The sequence below is a fragment of the Tympanuchus pallidicinctus genome, unplaced genomic scaffold (assembly GCF_026119805.1).
Source record: "Tympanuchus pallidicinctus isolate F22 unplaced genomic scaffold, pur_lepc_1.0 scaffold6, whole genome shotgun sequence".
NCBI classification, from domain to species: domain Eukaryota; kingdom Metazoa; phylum Chordata; class Aves; order Galliformes; family Phasianidae; genus Tympanuchus; species Tympanuchus pallidicinctus.
The window spans coordinates 32,680,654-32,703,271 of NW_026294780.1; the positions used below are offsets into that span (position 1 = coordinate 32,680,654).

At 33.9% G+C, this 22,618-nt stretch overlaps 1 protein-coding gene across 6 annotated transcripts in view; it reads left to right on the top strand.

The window, feature by feature from the left end:
* Positions 1 to 22,618, top strand: part of DACH1 (dachshund family transcription factor 1) — a 358,213-nt gene that overhangs the window by 137,236 nt on the left and 198,359 nt on the right. For all 6 annotated transcript variants that reach the window (XM_052705592.1, XM_052705594.1, XM_052705593.1 and 3 more), the window contains exon 2: positions 15,368 to 15,483. In XM_052705592.1, coding sequence (XP_052561552.1) covers positions 15,368 to 15,483 — 116 coding nt within the window. The remainder of the gene's footprint in view (positions 1 to 15,367; positions 15,484 to 22,618) is intronic.

A 22,618-nucleotide genomic window follows, 5' to 3' on the forward strand; every position in this document is an offset into this window, starting at 1 on the left:
GTCCTCACCTTGTAGTTCAGTAGATCTTTGAATCCCCTCTTCACAGTCTCAATAAAATAGATAAAAAAAATTACACTGTCCTGCCTACAGGATGATGATTAGTTTTTCTTTTAAGAAGATGGGGTTTTACACCTCTACTGGTATTGAGGAGGTCTTCCACATTCTGGATAGGTAGTCTAGACATTAGAATATGAGTGACTGCCTCTCTTTCTACTGTGGCTGTATTAAAGGAAATATGAACAAGCAAAACTGTAGCTGCCCAATATCAGACTAGGGTTCTGTAGGGCTTCTACAGGGACTAGAGTTACTAACCACTGTAGCTATGAGCACACCCAGAAAGTGATTTCTGTTAGCTTAAAGTAGAGAATTTAAAAAAGAAAGGGAGGAGCAGATCTTGGAGGGTTTTTCCAGTGAAAAAGCATAAGTAATTATGTTTGACTGAATACTTACTTCTGGAAATTTTGGGCTCATTTTGATTAATATTCCTCTCATTCCTCTTATCCTTGTTTTTTTTTTTTTTTTTTTTTTTTTTTAATAAATCAACATCTGTTAAGAATTTTCTGAAATAACTAGAATCTGTTGTGATTAAACTTCTGCTGTTTAGAGATTGGCTTCTTCATGACTTTAAATTGTATTTTACTTCTCACTCTTTGCCTGGACACTGATGTCTAGAAGTGAGCTGTTCAACTTCCAAAGAATAACAGTTTGAAGTATTATCACAGTCTTTTCAGAACTGATGGGAAATGGTGCCGCATCTAATAAATTATTTATCATGCTAGGATTGCAAGAATAACAAATATCTTAATTAGTGGAATTAATCAATTATGCCTTCATATATTGGTTGCCTGTAGTCCTCCGCAAAAAGAAAAAAAAAAAGTTTCTGTTGTTATTCTAGCCTTAAAAATGTGGTTATCATGCTCTCCTTCTTTCAAGCATTTAGAACGAAGTTCTGATAATTTAATTACATGCCTCATTCAAATGTGGGATCATGTGAACCTGTGGCTCAAATAATGTTTACTAATAATTCATCCAGTGGTGTTTTTTTTCTTGCTTTTTTTTTTTTTTTTTCTTTTTAATGGGACGGGGAAGGTGGAACCTTATCTGCAATTTCACTTTCGTACAATATTACAATTATGAAAGAATAACAATGTAACTGTAGAGTCTGCCATTTAGTTCAATGTTTTTGGGTGCATTTAAGCTATTGAATTAATCTCACATTTAAACAATAGAATACTTTAATAGCTTGCTTCTGCACTGGCTTTGTGGGATGCTGAAATTAGTATTACAGTGCACCGTGTATAGTTTCTCCTGAATCTGATTGCTTTAGCAGCAGTCAGTTTGATAGTATCAGGTTCCAGTGTGTATTGCTGGGTCAACATGGACCCAGGCCATTAAAGGAGAAAGGTTCAGGGAAAGTTCATTTCTATTGTTTTACCATGGTTACAAAACAGAAAAAAAAGGAGAAATCCTGCATTTGTAACATATTGCTTCCTTGGGCCCTGAAGGTACTATGATCTTTTTTCCTCTTAAATTGAACACAGAAATACAAACTTCATGATTATCTGTAATGTAAACAAAAGAATATTTTTTGATCATTTTAAAAGTAAAACACAGATGTTCTACATTGACTGCTGATGTCATTAAACAAAATGTTTGTACTCATTTAATTTGATCTCCCTAACTGTTAGTGTTCAAATTAGTTACTAGGTCAAGAGAAGAATTAAACTTTCGTACTAGCTGTTATAATTCTGATTTTTGTTTACATAATTTCAGTTTAATTAACTCAAAATTAGTCTGTTATTGAAATAAGTGTATTTCCTTTTTCTTTAAAACACAACCTGCTATTGAAGCATTTTATTTGTATTGTGGTTATAAAATAAATAAACATTTTCATGAAAAAGTGTGATCTTCAGTGTCATCCCGTGTGTTTAACATTTATGGCAAGGCTGTAAACCACTTGTAAGGTACCACCGTGAAAATGTTTAAATCTTATGATCAACACGGTGATTGTATATGTAAGAAAAAACAAAGGATAAATGAATTTCCACAGCATGAGTATGTTCTATGTGTGAACTGTTTAAGCATATTAATTCTGCAACAGAATACTTCATTCAGAAAGGTAGAGCTTGCAGCATAAGAGTTAAATTTGCTACCCATATCAATACAAAAAAAAAATCATTAAGCCAAAATGTTGTACAAGCGTTTGTACAAACAAAATGGAAAGATTTCAAGAAACCTGACTAAACTTTGTCTTCAGCAATATGGTTTTATTTATAAGGTCCTTTATATATGATTCCCAAAAGCCATTTTTTAGATAAGTGAAGCTGCTTGTAGATCTGATTATTACAGGAGTCAAAGAGATAACGACATTCAAGACTGTTACTTACGGAAACTAGCTTACAGGAGCGAGCGTATCTTTCTTATGTTCCAGAGTTGCCTGCCTCTATTCATCTTAAAATGTGTTCTCATTAAGAAAAGGAAATTTCACATATGCTAAGCTGGTGTAGGATGAATGTGTATTTTGATTTAAGAACATGCAGATAACATTGTTGACTTAGTATGTGTCATTAATCTTCTAAGATGATGGTACAAGGCACACACTCTTGGAGTCTGTCTATGCAAAGAGATTTATAAGAGGTTGGTGGTCATTTGAAAAAATCATTTCAGTCTTACATTGCTATTGATCTGTTGACATCTGACTCTTATCAATAATGTAAAAATTAAAATAGAAAAGAGGAGAGAAAATACTTGTTTGACAAATGTGAAAATTAGATCAGTTTATAGGAGTGTAGATGAATACTTAGTAAACTGTATTACCCTGTTTGTCCTTGACTACACTTCTAGAATTGATATGCATTAGTAAATGATATCTGTTTTTTCTTTTTCAATTGACTGTGATGCTCATCTTATTACTTACATGACAGTGTTAATGTTGCTGTGCCCCACTTACCACCTGTGGGGTCTGCAGTTTTCATAAATGCGTACCAGACAGTCAAATAAACACTCATTTATGTATATGTTTGCGTATGTAGAGTGTATATAATGATCAGCCTTGGAGATACAGTAGTATCATGATGGTTAGACTGCAGATAGTCTTATTTCACCATTTAGTGTTTGGTGACTGGATCACAGAAGTTAGAGCTTACTTATCTACGTACTATTCTCTCTTCATGGAAGAGATGATGGCAAGCAGTGTTTGCTAATGATGATGAAGTCTTGGACTGTCTTCTCTGCTTTAAGGTGATTCAGGCTCATAACACTTAATGCCTTGGGACTGTCATTCTAGAGACTTCCATCTGTGAGAGTACAGCATTTGCTGCCCCTTCTTTGGAGTCTCCCACACTGTGTGGTCTGCCGGAAGAGCAGACTGTGAGAGAGTAAGCTTTTGTGAGGACTATATATCTTATACCCAGGAATCTAAGGTGTGTCTTATATTTTTTTCTTAAGATATTGAATAAATTGATAAATTGGAACAGATTATTTTTTTCACTTGCCAGAATTTTGCCTATCTGTGTCTCTATACTTTGAATCTGCTGCTTAAAAATTGTAAAACTGTTATCAGTTTTAAATGAGAGTATAATGAAAAAAAAAAACAAAACAAAACATTGGAAAAATTATATATAAAAATTATAGTTTCCACTGCATTCAGTTCTATTAAAATGGAATATATCTGATACCAAGTCGAGAAAAATTAATGAAGGATAATTGCTTGTGACACACTTCTAGTTTGCTGTTTTAAGTACCCTGTTCCTCAAATATTGTTTAACTTTTTAGAAAACTGCATAAAGTCACTGTTCAGTTCAAATTTGCATGTGATCTTGTATCAGAAAGCTGTAAAGTCTTGGAGATGTCTATGACTTTCAGCCTAGCGTATAACCAGATTCTGAACAGTTTGATGTCTAAATTGATTCATATTCTGAATGAAAGATTGTCTTCTGCTTTTTTTTTTTTTTTTTTTTTTTCCCCGTAATAACTTGATCCACAAAAAAAAAAACAACTATGCAGTTTTGCCGGAACTATTTATTCACAACATGGAAGATGTGATTTGGTCAAATCCTGTTGTTCTTCATTTGTTACTATTTTTAGGGCTGGAGTGAAGCTTGAAACAGCAAAGCAACAAAATCTCAAGCAATCAGATACCTTATTGGAAAAATACTATGATTGCTGAGAATGTCTCTTTTAGTTTGATCAGTGTTTCCAACCTTTGACATCCAAAGGTCATCGGCCAGAATAGAATCAAGGGAAAAGAACTTTTGGATTATTTTACTGGATGATTTTGGATGACTATTCATCCAAATTTTGCATATGATGCAACATTTTTAGAGGTTTTTTTTTTTTTCTGCAAGTAAGCAAAGATACGGTGATGAAAAAGTAAATTTTTCTTTGTAAGAAAATGAAACACAAACTGGGGTACTTAAGTTTTGAAGCTAACTGAGGCTTTCAGAAAATTAGACAACATGAAGAGTAAAAGTTCAGTTGTGACTTATCACCTGCTTAAATTCTTGCTTAATTTGACTCTGGACATGGAGAGAAAATGTATTTTTAATTATTGTGATGAATTTTTATTTTATTATAAAATGCTCAGTCAGGATATGAAGTGGTGGTACAGTCAATATGGAGAGAACTAGAAGTTCTTTGTATCTGGAGTTGTTCCAGGTGCAGAGCATACCAATCAAATATTGTATGGATATATTTACTGGAGAGCTATAGAATAGGCTCCTGCTGAGAGTATATTATGAGTCTGTTGCTGATTTGACCATCTTGGAAATCACACTCCTACATGAAACTCTCATTTATGAATTTCTGACATAGGTGTACTACCATGCTATCCCACTCTCTTGAAGATGAATAGTTCGTAAGTGGAAAAATGAAATGAAATAGAAGTGTCTGAACAAGAATTCATCACTCTGAATGCATTTATAAGCATTTGGCTTACATGATGAACTCAGTCTTTCAGTTTGGGGTTTCTTTATTTTGTTTTTGAGGAAAACAGATCTTTTCATACAGCAATAATTTTGTTTCAAAGTCTACTGTCTTAAAATGTGTTCTGGAAATGTGATGCTAGTGCAGTTTAAGTTTTCCAATTACAAAGTGAATTCAGGGCAGATCCATGATTAGACTTGTTTGTATATTAAACTATTTTAAGTTTTTCTATAAAAATAGATGTTTTGATATCTTCCTATATAACTGTACTGCATGAAACTTCACACAAATTGAAATACCAGAATACAAAGAAATAATAACAACAATATCTTAGTTGTAGTTGGTGCATTGTCATCTCTGTTATCACAAGCATGGTACTTGGGCTACTTGACACAAATGAGCGTTAACTTCTCAGTGCTGCCCTAGAATATCACATTAGTAACAGATTTATTTCACATGGTTCTCCTAAGATAGTTATGACGCAACTTTGAGCAGTGCTTGAATTTCAGACCCATAAATAACATATCTACAAGCCCTAAGAGGTTATGGTGATATATTTTACGATATCACCTGACTGTAGCTTGAGAGTAGTGCTCTTTGTGACTTTCAAATTGTTGAAAGAATGATCAATACAGGTATCTTTGGTTGGATCCTTTCAATATTTCCACTTGACATGGTAGTGCTTTATTTTTATTTTTTAAAAACAATTTTAGAACTTGAGTCTTAGGTATTCTCTGTTTTCCAAATTGCTTCAATCATAGAATCATTAAGGTTAGAAAAGACCTCTAAGATATCTAGTACAATTATCAACACACTCCCACCATGCCCACTAACCCATGTCTCTCAGTGACACTTCCCTACATTTCTTGAACAAGCCCAGGACAGTGACTCCACCACTTCCTTACTGTTGCTCAGTAGGGAAAATTGTGCTAGCCTTCATATGGTTCTCGATGCTTCTGCAAAGTAGGAAGTGAGATTTGGTGATTGTTCCTTGCTTTCCACTAGAAGAATAAAATAAAAATGTATTTAAGCATTTACTATTTAAAGAGTACCTACAAGGTTAACCAGCTCTCTGACACCTCCTATGTATGTATTTTAAGTGATTGGGACTGTACTGAATTTTTTAAGGGTCAGTATTTACTCAAGTGCACTCAAAAAGTATATTCATTTCACCAGTTACTTATACAGTGCTACCCATCATTCATGCCTCACTTTGTCCCCTCGTAAGATCAAGGAAGCTTGTCATTATAATGTTCAGTACTCATCTAGTACGTTTTCTCTATATGTAGATACAACTACATAATGCTTTATTTAAATATTTAATTTTTTTTGTTTGTAGTGGGTGGTATAATGTTGCCCTTAATCTGTCACATCACACTTACAGCTGTGCAGACTGATAGTCTTTTTAGTATTTTGTATCATAACCAGGACTCTCAAATTTACAATAAATGTCACTTCTAAGCTTTTATTTAGGTGATTCCAGCAATTCCTTGGAAGTGTACAGTTAATGAGTGTGGGTTTTCAGAATTAAAAATAAGGTGAATAAAGGGCAGTGAACATTAACCACAGTCTCTGGCAGAAACCAGAATAAAAATTTTCATTTTGAGTACAAATAGTTTTTTAAAGGGCAAGGGGTTTAAGATATAGGGAGCTTCATTAAAAAGGTGACAGTTAACTTGTTTCACCGTTTTTCACAAAGAATTGTGGCCAACTAAGTGATGAATGCATTCAGATGTTACAGTGAATACACTTATATGATAGAACTCCATTATCAACTGTTACGGATAAGAATAGCATATTAATTAGCAGATAGTCAGGAGAACCAGAGTATTTTCACAAAACACTATGAGTAGTACAATATTTTTATTCTTTCTTATATGAGCTTCAATCAATATGGAAATGTTTATGTATCTTTACTTCAGGTAGTAAAGAACACCAGTTCTGTGACTCCTTGAGCTGTGATGGTCTTGTTTACTCTGTATGTGTTTTTTCTTGTTGTTACTGTTCTTTTTGTTGTACAGAACTCAAAATAGCAGTAGCTGTCAGGTATTTCCTTCTGGAAAATAAATCAGATATTAGTTTCATAAGCAACAAAAATTTCTTAAATGAAAGTACTTAAATTATGTATATGTGCTACATATATGTGATCGAAAGAGAAATGTGCTGTTGTGCTTTGAGTCTAATTGGTTATTTGTACATGCAATTATCTGATTTATGTTCACAAATTTGTAATTACATGTGCAAGTTATAGACAGAGATGAATGCAGATGGTTAAAAAACAAGCCTTGAAGCAGATCTGTTGATTCCAACTAAAGTTCATACATTTAAATCATTGTTTCAGGCCATCTGCAGACTCTAACAGACATAACCACATCAGTTACTCTTGCTTCACATAAAGGATCATCTCATCTCAGCAACTTTTTTTTTTTTTTAGACAAAAGCTTAAAATTCTTTTACCTAGTTCCATTATGTATCAAACTTGCCTTTCTGGCCTGCTAGCTCAGTGCTTGAGATTCTTGTGATGTATGTTCTAGATGTTGTTTTGAAGGGATATTTATAGAATTAAAATGCTAATAGAAGGTGAAAATACTTGAGGAAAAAATAGTCTTGCATCTGTTAGAGCTTGGGATTTCATGTGGGTGAATAACACTGTTAGAAGAAATCATTTAGCTTGCACATGGAAATTATGGGTGTGGTTTATGCAGTAAGGCTGAGTGAAATAGGAAAGTCATCTGTTATAACTTGACAGAAAGAGCACTTGTGGGAAGCATGCATTTCAGAACATTGCTTGTTGTATTTTTATTTTTTTTTTGCAGTTGCATGGATTCTTCTGAAAAGACAGCAGTGTGAATAGGGGAAATAAATCCAGTTGTGCAGTTTTTTTCTTGCTACTGTTGACTATCTCTAAATTCCTTTCTCAGGATCTGTAGTACTGTGATTTACTTCCTGTTGTCTGACTACTTTTCCTAATGCAGAGTTCTTGTTACTTAAAAATATATCAATATGATTTCAATTTGTATGTGAGTTTTGTTTAATAATTGAATTTCATTATTCATTCAGACTTATTTCATACTTTGTAGGGCTGCCATCATCAGAAGCTTGTGTTTCACAGTTATTGCACAGCCGTCAGAGCCAACATACTTAAATGTTTTAAGAACATTTAGGCAGATCTAGTGTTTCAGCTAATTAGAGGAAATGGTAAACTTTTTGGATTAACTTACTTCTGACATCATAAATTTTCCATCCTGCAGAATTAGATTAATTTTTTATCTGTTTTTCTCCTTTCAATAGATGAATTACAGATCTCAATTTCATTAAGAGAACAGTTATATTGCAGTAATTTTTTGAACTTACGTACTGTTACAGCTGTATTTAAATCTGATATTGTAATTTACTCCAGTAACATTCAGATATCTAAATGGTTTTATTTCCTTTCTTGCCCTTTTGGTCATTCATGTATTCAAGTAAAGTCAGCAAAGAAGAATTTTTTTCTTCATTTCTTCTGTTGGGTTTGGAATGTGACTGTTAGCAACATGTGAGAGCTGACAGGTGATGTTATCATATATCTTCTTGCACTCCCACCTTGTATCTTGGACTCTCATATAAAAAATATTCCTGGCCCAGCCAAAATGCACAGTGATTTAGGTGCAGTGTTAAGGAAAATGGAAGTGTCATGATAGGTACATGACTTTTCTATTAGGAAAAGAATTAATTCAACAAGGTCTTCTGTAACTATTGAAAAGTGTAGTATTCTAGTACTAACCAGAATTACTAAAGTAAGTATTGCTGTAATACATGGCTTTGGAGAGCAACATATTTTTGTCTGTTGTACTCGTAAGCTGTCCTGCATTTTTGATCAAATATCCATTTTGGGCCATTCTGGTGTAAAAACAGCAATAGAGTGTTCGGTTTCTGAAGTATAGTCACATTCTGTCAGGATGCTTTCTCCACTACTCAATCTAATAGCACAGTCTAATTATTTTGAAGATAATTTGTGTACTCCTTTGTGAAGATTTTGCAACAAATCTCTTTATTTGTTTTTATCAACATTGTTTTCTGTCTCAGTAAATCTTTCTAATATATCGTGGGTTCAACACCAATTATTGCGTGAGAACATTTTAACTGTGAGAAGAAAAATAAATTTAAGGTAATTGCAGTGAGTGTTTTATTTCGTATGACTGCAGAGTGTAGAAAGGACATGGTGTGCTTTCTAATGTTTGTTTTCTTAACAGCCAAAATAGATATATGCCCAATCTCAGACTTAGATTCTTTTGCTTTTTTTCCTAAGTGGGAGTAGAATGAGGGAACTTTTAAATCAATGTTTGGTATCGTTTTTTCCTTTAAAATGCAGTCATTAGAAATGATTATGAAGATTACCTTGACAAGAGAGTTTTTCAACCAAAGGAATTAACTTACACAAAAGATTTGTTTAGTTGAACTTCCCAGACCTCATTTTTCAGAACTGATACGCCTTTGGCTCAAGTCGTATTAGTGTGTATGTATGACACTGAGAGCACCATGGAAGCTATGGCAATAACAGAGAACCTTGTATATTGTGGAGGAAATGTCTGCTGTCTTTGGTTACAGATTGTTTCAGGTTATCCCTGTCTTTGCATCAAGTCAGCCAGTACCCTAAGGCTGTGACATCCTCAGTCCTATTGCAGTGGTTGTCATATTGTGAGCGCACAATAACCACTTACAGTGGCTGTTCACCTAAATTTCATTGAACTAACTTCTCTGAGGTCAAACATTCTGTGTCAGTCTGCTGGCTCTGAAGCACCGAAGGAAAGTAGAACAACTGAGAAATGAAGCCTAGATTTTCAATATGTACCTTAAATGAGATGCATAAACGCTGATATAGCTGAAATTGACATTGATATTCAAAGCTGTTCTAAGCAGTTCTAAGAACATAAAAAATACATTAAATAAATATGCCAAATGCTTGTTGCGCATTTACTGCCTATCACCTCCCGAGTGTAGCACCCCCACCTCAGTATTACTGATTATAAAACTGCCTGACCAGTGGCAGCTTCACTGCATCATGTTTGCTCAGTTTCAAATGAGGACAATATTTCTCTGCGCAGACAAGGTTAAAAATAAAGCTGTGGCCCTAAATGTAGAAAACTACCTCTGAAATTTATTATTTTTGTCTAGAAAGGCTATTTGCTTTCTGGTTGGAGATACTGTCCTCTTTAGGGATACTTCATGCATTGAAAAACAACAGCAACAACAAGAACAACAACAACAAAGAACAATTTTTTTTTCATTTAGAGTTGTATTTGAGCAATTATTCCTCAACATCAGGACATTGGAAAGATGAAGATCTAATCACAGCATTATCTCTACTGTGTTGCTTTTTCTTTTATAGTGTGTTTTGTCATGCAGTCAGTCATCTGTAAAATGGTAGTAGCGTGCTCTGAGGTGTATGTACTACTCATGAAGAATTTAAGCTGTTTTTGAGCCAATACCTTCCTTTGTGCTCATAATTCTAATAGAAATAAGTGGGAGGTCTGTGTGTCTTTCAGGTGCGAGATCCTTAAATTTTAAGCCCATGGCTGTCTTCTGGCAGATAGTAAAAAGTGCAGAATGAAAAATCTGCTTAAAGACTGCCATTAGGCATATTCCTATTCTCCCTTCACCTCTTTCCACATGATTGTGCTAGATCACATTTTCTGCTGATTATATCTGCTTTTAATTGTTTGCACTATCAAAATTATTTCTGGGAGCAAGCTTGTAGTTTGATAATACAATTGGAGGTGTATAAAACTTATATAAATGTAATCAAAGTACAACATTTTATCTGATAATAACTACAGTTTCTTCTGTTTTTTTATTGTTTAATTCCACCATTTGTTGTTGTCTAGATTCAGTAACATAGGGAAGATTTATGAATGTTGTACATTGATCAGAATACCAAAAAAAGAACTATTCTCCCTTCAGAGAACTTGTTGTATTTTTGGACAGCATCTTCTCAGTTTCTTCTCATGTTTTATAACTTCTATGCCAGTCACAGTAGAAAAAACATGTATAATCTTACTTTCTAAGGTGAAAATATTCAAGCCATAGTATTGTTTGAAGTGCTTGTGAAAGTTAAAGGGATGAATTACAGATCTGACCAAAAAAAAAAAAAAAAGGTGGATTTATTTTCAGTGTTTCTGGAAGGAGCTCTGAATATCTAATTAGCTGATGCAAAAGGGAAATCATTCTTTCTGCTTTTGAGAGTTTCAAGATTCACCAGTGTGCACTTTTAGGTCTCCTGTCACATAATGGTATATTGGAAATGTAAATTGTGACGATTGTCTACAAACATAAAACTCAACTGCCTGTGGGAATATCTTTCAAGCTGTGAAAAAGAGTGAAAATGTGGATATAAAGCTTACATATGCCTATATAACGCACACAACTTTTGAGAGAGCTAAATGTGTTTAGGTACATCACTTCAAAACTGAGTGCTGTTAGTAATATTCAGGCATACTTAAAGAACTCTCATGAATGAAAATTTTAGAGAGAAAAAATTCTAGCTTAAATATTTAGATTTATAAAAGCAGAGAGATAGAAAGCAAACTGATTACTTCCCCCGTGGCTTCTTCTCAGCTCTTTAAGCAGTTAATCGTTGCTTCTATGGAGTTTTGCTGAATTGTTCTGCTCTCTCAAATTTTATCCTCAAATAATGAAACAGAAAGAAGGAAGAATATCTATCACTTCCAGGTCTATTTCTTGTACTGTCTTCCTGCAGGGTCCCGAAGGACTCCACAGTACCTAGTACTATTACCCTTGATGTTGTTATATGTTGGCTTCTTTTGGCAATGTTGTCATCTTTAGAATCAAAATGGTTTGGCTTTTTGTATTTTACCCATTAGTGTATTCATCATTATCTTAAGCCTATTTTTAGAAGAACCAATATTGCAGTCCATAGGTTTTATTCAGATATAAACCAAACTGTTACAGTATCTTTAAAATACATATATAAATATTTAGGTGTTTAATCTAGTTTTGGAAGGGCTTAAGGGAGGGTTATCAAAAATTTTTAATTGACATTTTTTGTATCTCACTGAAGTCACCTGGAAAAAGTGGTTTACATCGCTTTGGCTTTTTATTATATCTTTTGCATAAAAAAATAAGCTCAGACCTTGCAAATCTTCTGATTTTGAGAAGAAGTGCAAATGTGAGTAGTTGGAAGAAGGTTTCTTGTCTTGGAATGAAAGTGAACTTGTGTTTAGAAAGTTTGGAAGTTTAGAAAAGTTAGTTATTAGGAAAAAAATTGTCTCAGAAAGGGTGGTAGTGCATTAGAACAGTCTGCCCCAGGAACTGATGAAATCACCATTCCTGGAGACATTCAAGAAATGTGTAGATGTGGCACGTGTGGACATGGTTTAGTGAGCATGGTGGTGGTGGGACAATGTGTGGATTAGATGGTTGTAGAGGTCTTATCCAACTGCAACTGTTCTGTGATTCTGTGAGTGTCAACAAAACGATTCAGTTAGTTATTTTTATTATTCTGTTTGAGATACTTAAACTCATTTGGTATACTTCTAATTTTTTTTAATGGTTCATAATATGGATATAAAAATGATAATGAGCTTCAAAACAACAAGCAAGTTTTCAATCTGGAATCAAGGTTGTTTTTTTTTTTAAAGAAATTTTAATGCATTTTTTCAGTTTTGGTAATGATTTATAAAAAACTCCTGCAATTCTTATTACTTACATTTTAAAAACAGATCTTATAAAATGTTGGCATTTCAATTTAGGAATTGCATTAATGAAACAAATACGTAACATAAAAAACAGATCAAGACAAATATTGTTATTTAATTAGTTACTGTGGACAATAGGTGTGTACTAACTGTAACCAGTCAGAGCTTTACTCATTTTAATTCCATATTACATAGTTTGCTGTTAATCTAAATGAGATCTTCTAGACTAAAAAAAAAATATTACATTTGTTTTTTCCGCCTGGTTGTAATGAACATTTTATAAACAGAGGAGAGTCTTTTTTTTGTAGTAAACTAGAGTTGCTGTTTTGTCACTTAATAATTGTGTGAGGACAAAAGCAGTTTACTTGCCTGAATTTATATTTAAATATTGTTAATTGGATTGGAATTTGAAGTTCAAAACTTCTTGAAAATATTTATTTGATAAAGTTTGTGGTAAACTATGATTTAAACTGTGATAAATCACAGTGCAAAATTGTGTTACTGGGATCATTTATGCCTTTGAGCCCAACAGACGTTTTGTGTAGGGTGTAACAGCTGACTTGATGTAAGAGGTGACCTAAGGAAGAATTTTGCCTTTGATATTTCAGAAATTTACCTATGGTTTGCTTCTGACCTTTGCTTACCAGTTTGCAAGTGTTTTCTCATAGACTTTACAGAGGGCTTTAGTCCTCTTGTGTACATTGCAAAAATTGCATCCTTAGACGAAGTAGTTCTGTCTTTATTGTGACTATTTGGCAGTAATACACTAATTTGTCAAAGAGAATCTTTGCAGGAGTGAAGATTTTAAAGACTTGGGAGCTGCTGGTACACTATACATAGCACTCTGCTTTTGTTTTGTATGCTGTTATTGGACCCGTCTGTACTCACATCATAACTCTGATTTGAGAACAGTGCATTATCATAGATATTTTAAGTAAGCCATTAAAGTTTTCTTACATAGTGGAATTTTTTCTGTGTGTGCGTTTGAATATATTAGAAACATTTCATTTAAATCAAATCATTTTTGTCTATAATTTTTATCAGTTTTATGTGCATTCATGGTATGTTTGTTTTTATTGTAAATTACCAAGGAAATTTCAAAGGAGATGAAGACACTAAATCTGGTTCTCCGAGCTGCAATAAGACAATATTATTTTTCGACAACTGTTTTTTCTTGTAGTTGTGAACATGTTATGATTTTGTTTGTATTAAGGAAAATGAAATAACCCAAATCAATCAAAGAAATTATCGAGCTTATAATTTTGATAATGACCTCAGCTCAGGACATTAAGTTGGGAATTAATGATCAGTTAAGGTTAATGACTCAATACCTCGAGTCATTAAACATCCAAGAAAGTGCCCTATACTTTGATTGTTTTTGGTTTATTAAAGATAGAAGTTGCAGAAAGAGAGGTATTTCCAAATATGAGGGTAAGTAATATGCACAGAAAATGCAGGTATTTTATTACCTACCTCCTTCTGTACTTTCAGTATAGCTAAAAATCCATTATCCTTGATAAGAGCTTTGCTAGTGTAAGGACGTAAGGAGCAAAACCTTCCACAGCCTTTTTTTTTTTTTTTTTCTTTCCCTCTTGGAATAAATGGAGAATGCCAAATGTATGGCAAACTGTAGGTCAACACTGATTTCTTACAAGTACATATCATATCATCTTTTTTGTGAAGTCATCCAAATGTCCCCTAAATAAGCATGTACAGGGTATTGCAATAGTACCCTGTTATGATCTATACATAGGAATGAGGGTCTTTGGATATGCATTATATGTAGCAGATACATATTTGCATGTAAGTGGGTAATAAGTATTGTTATTGTAATCTGTGTCTAATTTGTATGCTACTTACAGAGTCCAGGAGATGGAAAGTTATGTATGAGAGCATTTAACAGACAGGGAGTGTTTAAACCTGAAGCCCTTTATTTTCCCATGCTGGACAGAAGTAAGCTGCTATGCTGGCAGTTGCTTAACAATATCTTACAAAAAAATTCTGTTTCGTTTCTGGCATAAAGTAGTATATTTAAAGAAGGTGACTTAGTGAGATTTTCACTTTAAAAAGAATAAGGGTTAAATGATAACTTGACTTATCTTTTAAATGACAAAAAATAAAGAAATTGCAAGACCTTTTCACACATTAGATATGTATTGTCATTTATCATCTAGATATCAGGCTAGCAGTGCAAAGTAATAAAACATATCATCGAAAATGTGCTATAGGTCTGAATCACTCTTTCATTCCACCTCCCAGCTAACTGTAGTATTAAATCAAACAAGCAGAACATTTCCTTAGGCAGCCATTGCCTTTTAATTTCCTGAAGAACCTTAAAATATCATTCATTACAAGTACTACACATATTTGGTTTTTAAAAGTCTCATAAATCAATAGCAGGCTGACTGTAATAATTATTACAAGTTAGTGCATAATTTTCGTGCTGAAGGCTGCATGCAGAACTTTAGCATATGCAAACGAGGCAATTCAAACTGTGTATAGATATTAATATGAAGAAGCAGGTAACGAGGTGCACGCTATGAATTATGCATCAAGAGCGGCTGATCTTCAATGAAGAAAATGAATTCAGCATGTAATCTAATTAGTGATGGAAGTCTATTACATCTAACTGCAAAAGCAACCGTCCTTGAAACAAATTTATTTACAGTCCATGTTACCACTTGAAACAACTTTGAAATGATGTGTAAGACAACAGCTTAATTGTAAAAATTTTTGTTTGTTTGTTTCAGTTCTAGACCTGGAAGGCCTCCTAAGAGGACTCAAAGTGTCACCTCCCCAGAGAATTCTCATATCATGCCACATTCTGTCCCAGGCCTAATGTCTCCTGGAATCATCCCGCCAACAGGTAGGATTGCTAGAAGTACCTTGACACAAGCAGTTTTTTGAACACTTGGCTTATATTCACTTGCCAATAAATAAACAGTCTAGGAAACCAGCACCCTAATTTCGTAAATGAGTTCTGTAATGTAACGTTATTGCAACATAAATGTATTGTATGTAATAGAAGTTTTGGCAGCTGGGTACTTTAAAATACAAATGTCAGCAAATTATAATCCTTTATAATTTTTCCCATTCCCTGTAAACAAAAAACCTTTGAAAGTATGAACTTCCTTACCTATCATTAGAAAATGATCTCCCCATTCATTTTTGGTAGATCATGTATCTTTTTTTCTTTTTGGCTTGATCAGATAACATTATCATGAATACAGTTTCCTGAAGAAACTGAGTTAGTTAAAATAACTCCATGCTGCACACATATCTTTCTTAATTTTTCATCCTGCAATTCTATTTTTGATACATCTCCTGAGGCCTTATGCTAATGTAAAGTCCAGCAACAATCTCCTTAAACTACTGTTTTCTTTTGAAAGTTACTATATCTCTTAACTGTGCCTTGCTCCTAGTCAGAATTAAATTAAGAAAAGCTGTGTTGCAGGCAGGAATTAAATAGTCTGAATGCACCCAACAAACAATCTGTTGACCCTACTGCTACATTCTCTGTTTTCATGTTACAGTTCAGTTAAAATCTCCTGCTTGCTTCAGTAAAACTCACCTGAGCTTCCACTTCTTTTCCAACTTCCCCACTTGTTTGCACAGCTCAGTCTCTAGCACTGATGTTCTCTAAAGCAGAGGAAAGAATAATCTAGACAGAACGAAGCAGGGAGCGGGATTGCTGGGCCTAGGAGATTCAATTAATGTTTGAGTATATGATGTGTCTATTTAAGTATGAGCATGATCTTTGGCATGGTTTTGGTCAGAGCTGATTAATGCATTCCAAAATAGTGCACAGATCAGGAAATAACACATGCCAAAAGCTGTTGGCAATTTGGATGCAAGTTTCTTGTTCTCAAGGAGCAAGGAGCGGAAGAGGGTTTAGCTCTGTGGACAAATGTTTAGCCAGGCCTCTTGGCCTTCTGGACAAATAACTGCTCTACGTGATGATACAGATATTTATAGTTTTCTGAAACGCTGAAGATAAAGAGGAATGACAAAATGAAATGAAGCCAGGCAAATGAGGCTGACAAATGAGAGAGCATTAAGTAAACAAAGTGAAGGAAGATGAGACTGAAAGTGTAGGTGAGTATGTGATGGTGTCTTGAAAGTAGCATTCAGAGGGGCAATCTGGGCAGTTGTGACACCAGCAAAATAAAAAGAAAAAAGAGAAAGAAAAGCAATTAAGATTAAGAAAAAATTTAGAGGTTAAGAATTGCAGGATAAAGTCTGGTACAGGAGAGAGAACTGGTGCAGAGTAGAATGGAATAAGAGAATAGGAGATAGGGTGTATGTGGGGAAAGAACAGAGATTTTTTTAGGGTACAGATATCCATATTTATGTGGAAGAGATAAAAAATTGCAAAGAAAAATAATTTTTTTTGTGGGAAATAAAACAACAAAATACCAAAGAAAATGAGATGCCAGGAAAGAAGGCAGAGACAAATAAGCTGGCCAAAAAGAGGAAGATAAGATAGGAAATAATTTTCACCTTGTCAGCAGAATCATTTAATCTGATAAGAAAGCAACATAAAACCACAACTCATGCCTAAAGTATCCAGTCCATCCCTAGTCCTGAAAGGCTCGTCATACTAAGTTAATGATAAATACACAGTGCAGATTCAGTTTCTTAGAATATTGTCCATGGAAACAGATGTAGAACCTTATAAAATGATGATTTAAGAAGATGAAAATAATTCAAAATTAAAGACAATTGGTATATATAATGTCTTCTCACTTTTCAATGAAATTTCCTGTATTTTTATTGTGTCCCTTGCCAAAATCACTGGGTGACGCTGAGAAGGGCCTGGCTCAATCATCTTTACACCTCCCCATCAGGTATCCATACACATTTGTAACAATCCCCTGAGCCTTCTTTGAGTTGAACAGTTCTAGTTCTCTGAACCTCTCTTTGTGTCACACAATCACAGAATGGCCCGGTTTGGAAGGGACCTCACAGATCATGAACCGCCAACCCCCCCTGCCACAGGCAGGGCCACCAGCCTCCCCATTTAATACTAGACCAGGTTGCCCAGGGCCCCATCCAATGTGGCTTTGAACACCTCCAGGGATGGGGCATCCACAACCTCTCTGGGCAGCCTGTTCCAGCACCTTATTCCCTGAATTGCCTTCAAACAAGCCTAAGAGGTCTTGTTTGAGAAACTGAAGTTTGAATTTTCTGTTAGAATCCAGCTCCAAATTTGGAAAAAAAAAAAAAAAAGATACTGAAGTTGCAAATCATTAAATATTTTATTTATCCTCCTTTTTAAGTTTTCTCAGTGATTTAAATATACTGTAATAAGTTTCCTTCCAGCCTACGAAAGTATGTAAGTGATCACACATAATTATATGCTATTTAGTGTTGTTCAAATTACATAGATCTGTTAAGTATACTAGGATCTTATGTCTGATTTTCACAGGAAAATGTCTCCCCCTTTAAAAAAAAAATAAAAATTGCTGCATAATACAGAAGCATGCACTTAATTCTAGGAATCCTGGCTTCCAAAGGAACTGTTTTTGTGTCCTTCACTTATGTATGCAGATAATATTGGTACAGAATTGTTTGTTGAGATTTCTCATAAACATTCATAATTGTATATTTTTGCAGGAGGCCAAGTTTGGGATCTCTTGAAACTATTTTCTATTACTGGTCTAATTATGAAAATACACACAGAGAAGGTTATGTTGTCACTTAGAAAGAATTTGTTTTAGAAAAGTATTTAGGGACTTGAAGTTGTGGCAAAAATGATAAATGTGTAATAATGGTAAATTAAGATCTTCTTGAGTTCTCCAGAGAATTAAAATCTGCTGGGCCTGTTATGAATGCAGCTGGAGATACAGTCAGAAGAAGAGTCCAGCGTAGGTTCAGATAGGCTTATCTAGAGACTGCTTTCAAGCCGTTCCAAAATAGATGGTTCAGCGTAGTTAACTTAGGCCCTACATGCCTCTATATATTGCAGAGGTTTTGTTGACCTGTGTGCTTCAAAATTTTCTAGAGCTAAAGTAGAATAGCGTATGAATTTCATGTATGATACACATTGTGCCCTGTATATTTTTGTCTGTAGCTACTATATGGCATACAAAATGATGTTTCCATTATTTTCACGTCTTTGTTGAAAAGCTGTTCTCTCCATTTTTCATATTAAGAATTTTTATAATTACTCTGAAGTATTTTAGATTTCAAAACTATTTTTTTGAAGCTTTGGACTCAATTTTTCCATAGTTTGACCTGAAACGATAATGTCTAAGTAATGAAAAAAAAAACTGTAAGGCTCTTGCATTTATTTCAGAAACCACATCGTTCAGTGATGAAATGTGAATCTGTAGTGCTTTAGGAAGTCATTACCACAGGGAGTGATAAGAACACTATTTTCATATATGTATACAGCTTTCTCTTTGTCCAGAAATTTCAAAGCACCTTCCATGTTCAATTTATTATTGTTAACTTTATGCTAAATTAATATCAGTAGTTATTTTTATTGTTACTATCATTACCATTTTTAACAGATTTGCTTTATGTGACGAGTACTTCTATTCACTTATTCCACATTTGATACCAAACACTTCTTTTCCACTGTAAAGATATTAAGACCCCTCTGAAATATTTCATTTATTCAAATTATAACTACTTTCCTACATTCACTGCTTTTGTTCTCTTCTTTTTCTCTTAATCGATAATCTGGAAATGTAATTTCTAATCCCATCCTTACTTTCTTTCTTTCCCTGTTACCCCAATCAGTAAAAGTATGCTTCAGTTTCCATCCTGTGCAGAACTGTCTGAGGTATGACATATTTTTATTGGAGAGTTAGGATAAAGTGGGAGTTGCAAGGTTTTGTGGATCATTTCAGCGTGAGGGATAAATGCTGTTTGCATACACAGCTGTTGATTGTGTGACAATACTTCTTCTAAAACAGAAAATTGAATTATTTGGCATTTAAAGAAACATTAATAACTAAATAATTTCATGTTCACTGGTTCACAGCTATTTAATGTTGTATTTGGCAGAACTGAAAAAAAGCTTAACATATAATTATTATTGTTATGCTCACATCATATTTGATGCTGCCAGGACACAAAGTCAGTAGTTTGGAGTCTTCTGGCATTAATGCCATAAAGTCTGAAGAGTGCATTTAAATTAGACAAGTGAGTTGAGATGGTTTCTTGAGAATATTGCAGGAGCTAGAATAAAAAAAAAATTGAGTTACCTACTTGGTCCTTTTGAGAAGCAAACCTTTTGTTCGGTTACTTATTTTATGTTGTCCATGCATTTTACAATCCTGTGTTGATTAAAACATAGGCAGCATTAAAGCTGAGTGACTATCCCATATTTCTTTTAAAAGGCTTTAACTCAGTGTTTTGATTATTAGTGCTTGATCACTTTTAATCTGAGCATTGCTTTTGATTAGTGTTGTTGTATGACGTGCCTTTATCTGTTAAGGATGAACTAACATATTGCAAAAATAAGGAAGGACACTGCTTTCAGACTGATAAACTGTAATCTAATTCAATAAATTGAATCAAATTACACAAACATTTTTGCACTTCCATTAATGAAGTAGTCATTATAATTAATGTGAAAGCTTCTATCATATTCACTAGTTGATGTATCGGTGGGAAGATATACTGACTATACAGTGTAAATGTAGTATTTCATAATCTAAAAATCTTAATTGAGGCTTAATTCTTGCCACCTGTCCTCTTCTGAAAAAACTCATAATTTTGCCATGTTATCATTCCTTTAAATGACGACATATCTTCTAGTTTATCAGGAGATAACAAGTTGAAAATTAATTCTGGAAACTGACTAGTTTACTTCCAGTGAGTCGCTAGTTAATAGTAAAGCTGTTTTCCATTTTGCTACACATTTTATAATATCTCAAAATTAAATAGTACCGTTTCAGCAGATGAGAGTATGAGTACGTAACACAGTGGGAATTCCGCTGTTTAGCTGTATGCACTAGTACATGTAAATTCATTCATTTTTGACTTTTGGTATTTAGCTGTTGTGCTTTCAATTTAAATGAAGCATGATGATAATTTGAGATGTAGAATAGCAGGCGAGCAGAAAATACAAAATACAAAGCAATACAAAAATGTGCTTCAGGATCCCAGTAATCAAAGGACTGTAGTCCTGCCAGCGGTCACTGATTTCAGGAGCGCTTTGTAAGAAAATAGGATGTGATCTCACGGCTTGCTGAAGACAAACATATGGAAGATTTCCAAGCAGGCAGGTTGCAGGTTTAGGTTCTGTACCTAAAGCCTTTTAGCCATATTCACCTATAGCATTAAGTACTTTATGTTTAGACATTTCTAAGCGTGAGAAGGTTTTGAATACTTACGCTTATAATAAGCCGTACTTGTATTCACTCATGAAATCTTTTGAACACCAAGAGTTACTTGCAGAATTATAAGCCTTTTCACTACGAATTTACAATCAGTAAGAACTTACACATTTTGCAGTATTACACGGTGTAATTCAGAGTCAGACCTCACAGGTGCTCACCCACTGCCTATTGAGAGAAGTCCCTGGGTTTAACTGTTGCCAGAAATCCTCCCAGCTTTTTTAATTGAAAGGGAAAAAGTTGGTTCACTTCACAAGAGACTCTGGGTTTAAACTTATAGACAGTGTGGATAGCCGGATATGTTGTAGCACTCGAAGTACTTGAGAAGGAACTGAAGAGTGAAGTTATTTTCCAGCGCAGCCCTAAGCTAGTGAATCCTCTCTTCCACTTTCACGTTATGACTGCTCATTTACTATTGCACTGTGATGTGCACAGATTTATTATTTTTTAATGGAAAAATTAAGATTGTTATGTTTCTTCCTGAATCAGAATAATTTTACATTCTGACAACTAGGGATATAATGTTACTGGTTTGCAAATTCCCCATTGTGAATGATATTTCTGTGACAATTACGTAGAATCAGAGTTGATCTTATTCAGTGAAGGTAAACTGTTCAAAGATATTAGTAAAGCAATTCTCTACTAATGTGTCTTGGTTTTAAGATATTTACAGCTTTCCCAAGTCAATTTGGTATGATCAGTAACAAAACACATCTCTGATGTGACCCTCATCCAAATTCCAGTTTTGTGTTTCAAATTGTAAAAGTGTATTTAACATCTTGGAAAACAAAACACTTACAGCTTTTCCAAAGAAGATATTTTACTATCATTGTTTCCTATAAAACAAATGTGCACACCAAAACAAAATAAAAAGCTAAACTCTTCATTCAAAACAAAGCAATTAAAATCTCATACTTAAAGGCAGGCATATCACAGTTATCAGTGACTAAATTTGGATATGATAATGGGACTGTTTACTAGTCATTATTCTAACATTCTTTATTCCAAATTACTATTGTTTATAATTGAAATTAAAAGGTTACAGAATAGATAAGCACTGCAGAGTAAACTGATTGTTTCATAAGATGAAACTGGAATGGAAGCTTATAAATAGTTGTAAATACTGAGATTGAATTGTATCTCATAGTTCAGGCAGTCTTTAAATAGCAAAAAACCAAAATAATCATGCACTTATGTTGGCAATTTTTCTTTATCATTAACATGATTTTTTTTTTCAGCCAAACTCCTGATTTTTAAAAATTCATCGAAAATAATTTGAATTTCAGTCATTTCAGAAGCTGAGCTTTTACAGAGCAAACGTTGCATTGTCATTTTAAACATCACGAACTTAATATTATTTTATTAAACCCTACAAGTAGAAGTGAAGCTGATCTGCTGAATTTGGAATAATATCACAGTGATAATATGATGGTCTCTGAAGTGAGTGATATTGATTGCTATAGCAATAATAGCTATATAGCAAAAATATAGCGAGATGGTGCTTGTTATAATAAGCGTAGCAAGATTTGGTTCAGAGCTTAATTTTATCACATTGCTAAGTATAGTTCTGTATCATCACATCAACATTTAAGTTCTTGAATGCTATCAAGGTGTCTGTTTTCTTTTCTGTAGAATTAGACTTACATCCTT